The sequence below is a fragment of the Seriola lalandi genome, unplaced genomic scaffold (assembly GCF_002814215.2).
Source record: "Seriola lalandi dorsalis isolate HSWRI2012SDOR001 ecotype SW California unplaced genomic scaffold, Sedor1 jcf7180002046855, whole genome shotgun sequence".
In the NCBI taxonomy this organism is placed as follows: domain Eukaryota; kingdom Metazoa; phylum Chordata; class Actinopteri; order Carangiformes; family Carangidae; genus Seriola; species Seriola lalandi.
In genome coordinates this window covers 1-1,057 of record NW_019517418.1, presented here as the reverse complement: position 1 = coordinate 1,057, position 1,057 = coordinate 1, and the positions used below count along the sequence as shown (strand labels likewise).

At 41.4% G+C, this 1,057-nt stretch overlaps 1 protein-coding gene across 1 annotated transcript; it reads left to right on the top strand.

The window, feature by feature from the left end:
- Positions 1-35: 35 nt before the first annotated feature.
- LOC111648753 (lysine-specific demethylase 3A-like) lies at positions 36-1,020 on the top strand. The gene is made up of 3 exons (XM_023398492.2): positions 36-120; positions 567-697; positions 824-1,020. Exons 1-3 carry the CDS (start codon positions 59-61, stop codon positions 949-951), a joined length of 321 nt encoding a protein of 106 aa, XP_023254260.1. The 5' UTR covers positions 36-58; the 3' UTR covers positions 952-1,020.
- Positions 1,021-1,057: the final 37 nt, after the last annotated feature.

Below are 1,057 nucleotides of genomic sequence, written 5' to 3'. Positions count from 1 at the left end.
GATGACTAATGTGTTTTTTGTAAATGCAGAGCGACTGCAAGATGCTGACGGCCAGCCCATGGTGTTGAAGTTAAAGGATTGGCCTCCAGGTGAAGACTTCAGGGACATGATGCCCACACGGTGAGGAACCCAGAAATATGTTGCTTTTTATGTCTCTTGTGTATTTGTTCACAAATGTGCATTACACTAATTGTATGTAATAATAACATATACTATCTGAGGTTATTTTATATAAATTGAATATACATGCACAATATACACAATTAAATGAGATTCATAAATATCTTGCTAAAATGAGTTCACGGTTTTTAAATCACATCATTTAATGGCTGGCACATATGGATTCAGCTGTATTCATTCATGGATTTTTGAGCCATTACAGGATCCTGATAATTTAATGATATGTATCTCATTTTGGTATCTTCACATGCTCTTAAACGTATTGAAATGTGGAATAACCACCATATTTTGGTCATAATACTATTTCCACACGAGCCACGTGAACATCGTGGAACACATTTGCATCATCAGTCATTTATTTGATTCATTTCACATACTTTTCCCAGGTTTGACGATCTGATGGATAACCTCCCCTTGCCTGAGTACACAAAAAGAGACGGTCGTCTTAACCTTGCCGCCCGTCTGCCCAACTTTTTTGTGCGTCCTGACCTCGGTCCTAAGATGTACAACGCCTATGGTGAGAAGGATTGGCCAAATTATTCATTACCTGTCAACTCACTTAGATGTCTCTTTCTTCACTTTCTTCCATTATATTCTGTATTTGTCTTCATCTCCTCTCTCCCGCTGTCCGTTTCTCCCTCAGGGTTAATCTCGACTGAAGACAGGAAGGTGGGAACCACGAACCTCCATCTGGACGTATCTGATGCAGTCAACGTCATGGTCTATGTCGGCATCCCCCAAGGAGACGGTGACCAGGATCAAGGTCAGTGAACATAAACACACCCTGTGTCTCTCTCCCTGTCTGTCATGGTCTTTCTCTCTGTGTCTCTCTCTCTCTCTCTCACACACACACACACACACACACACACACACACAC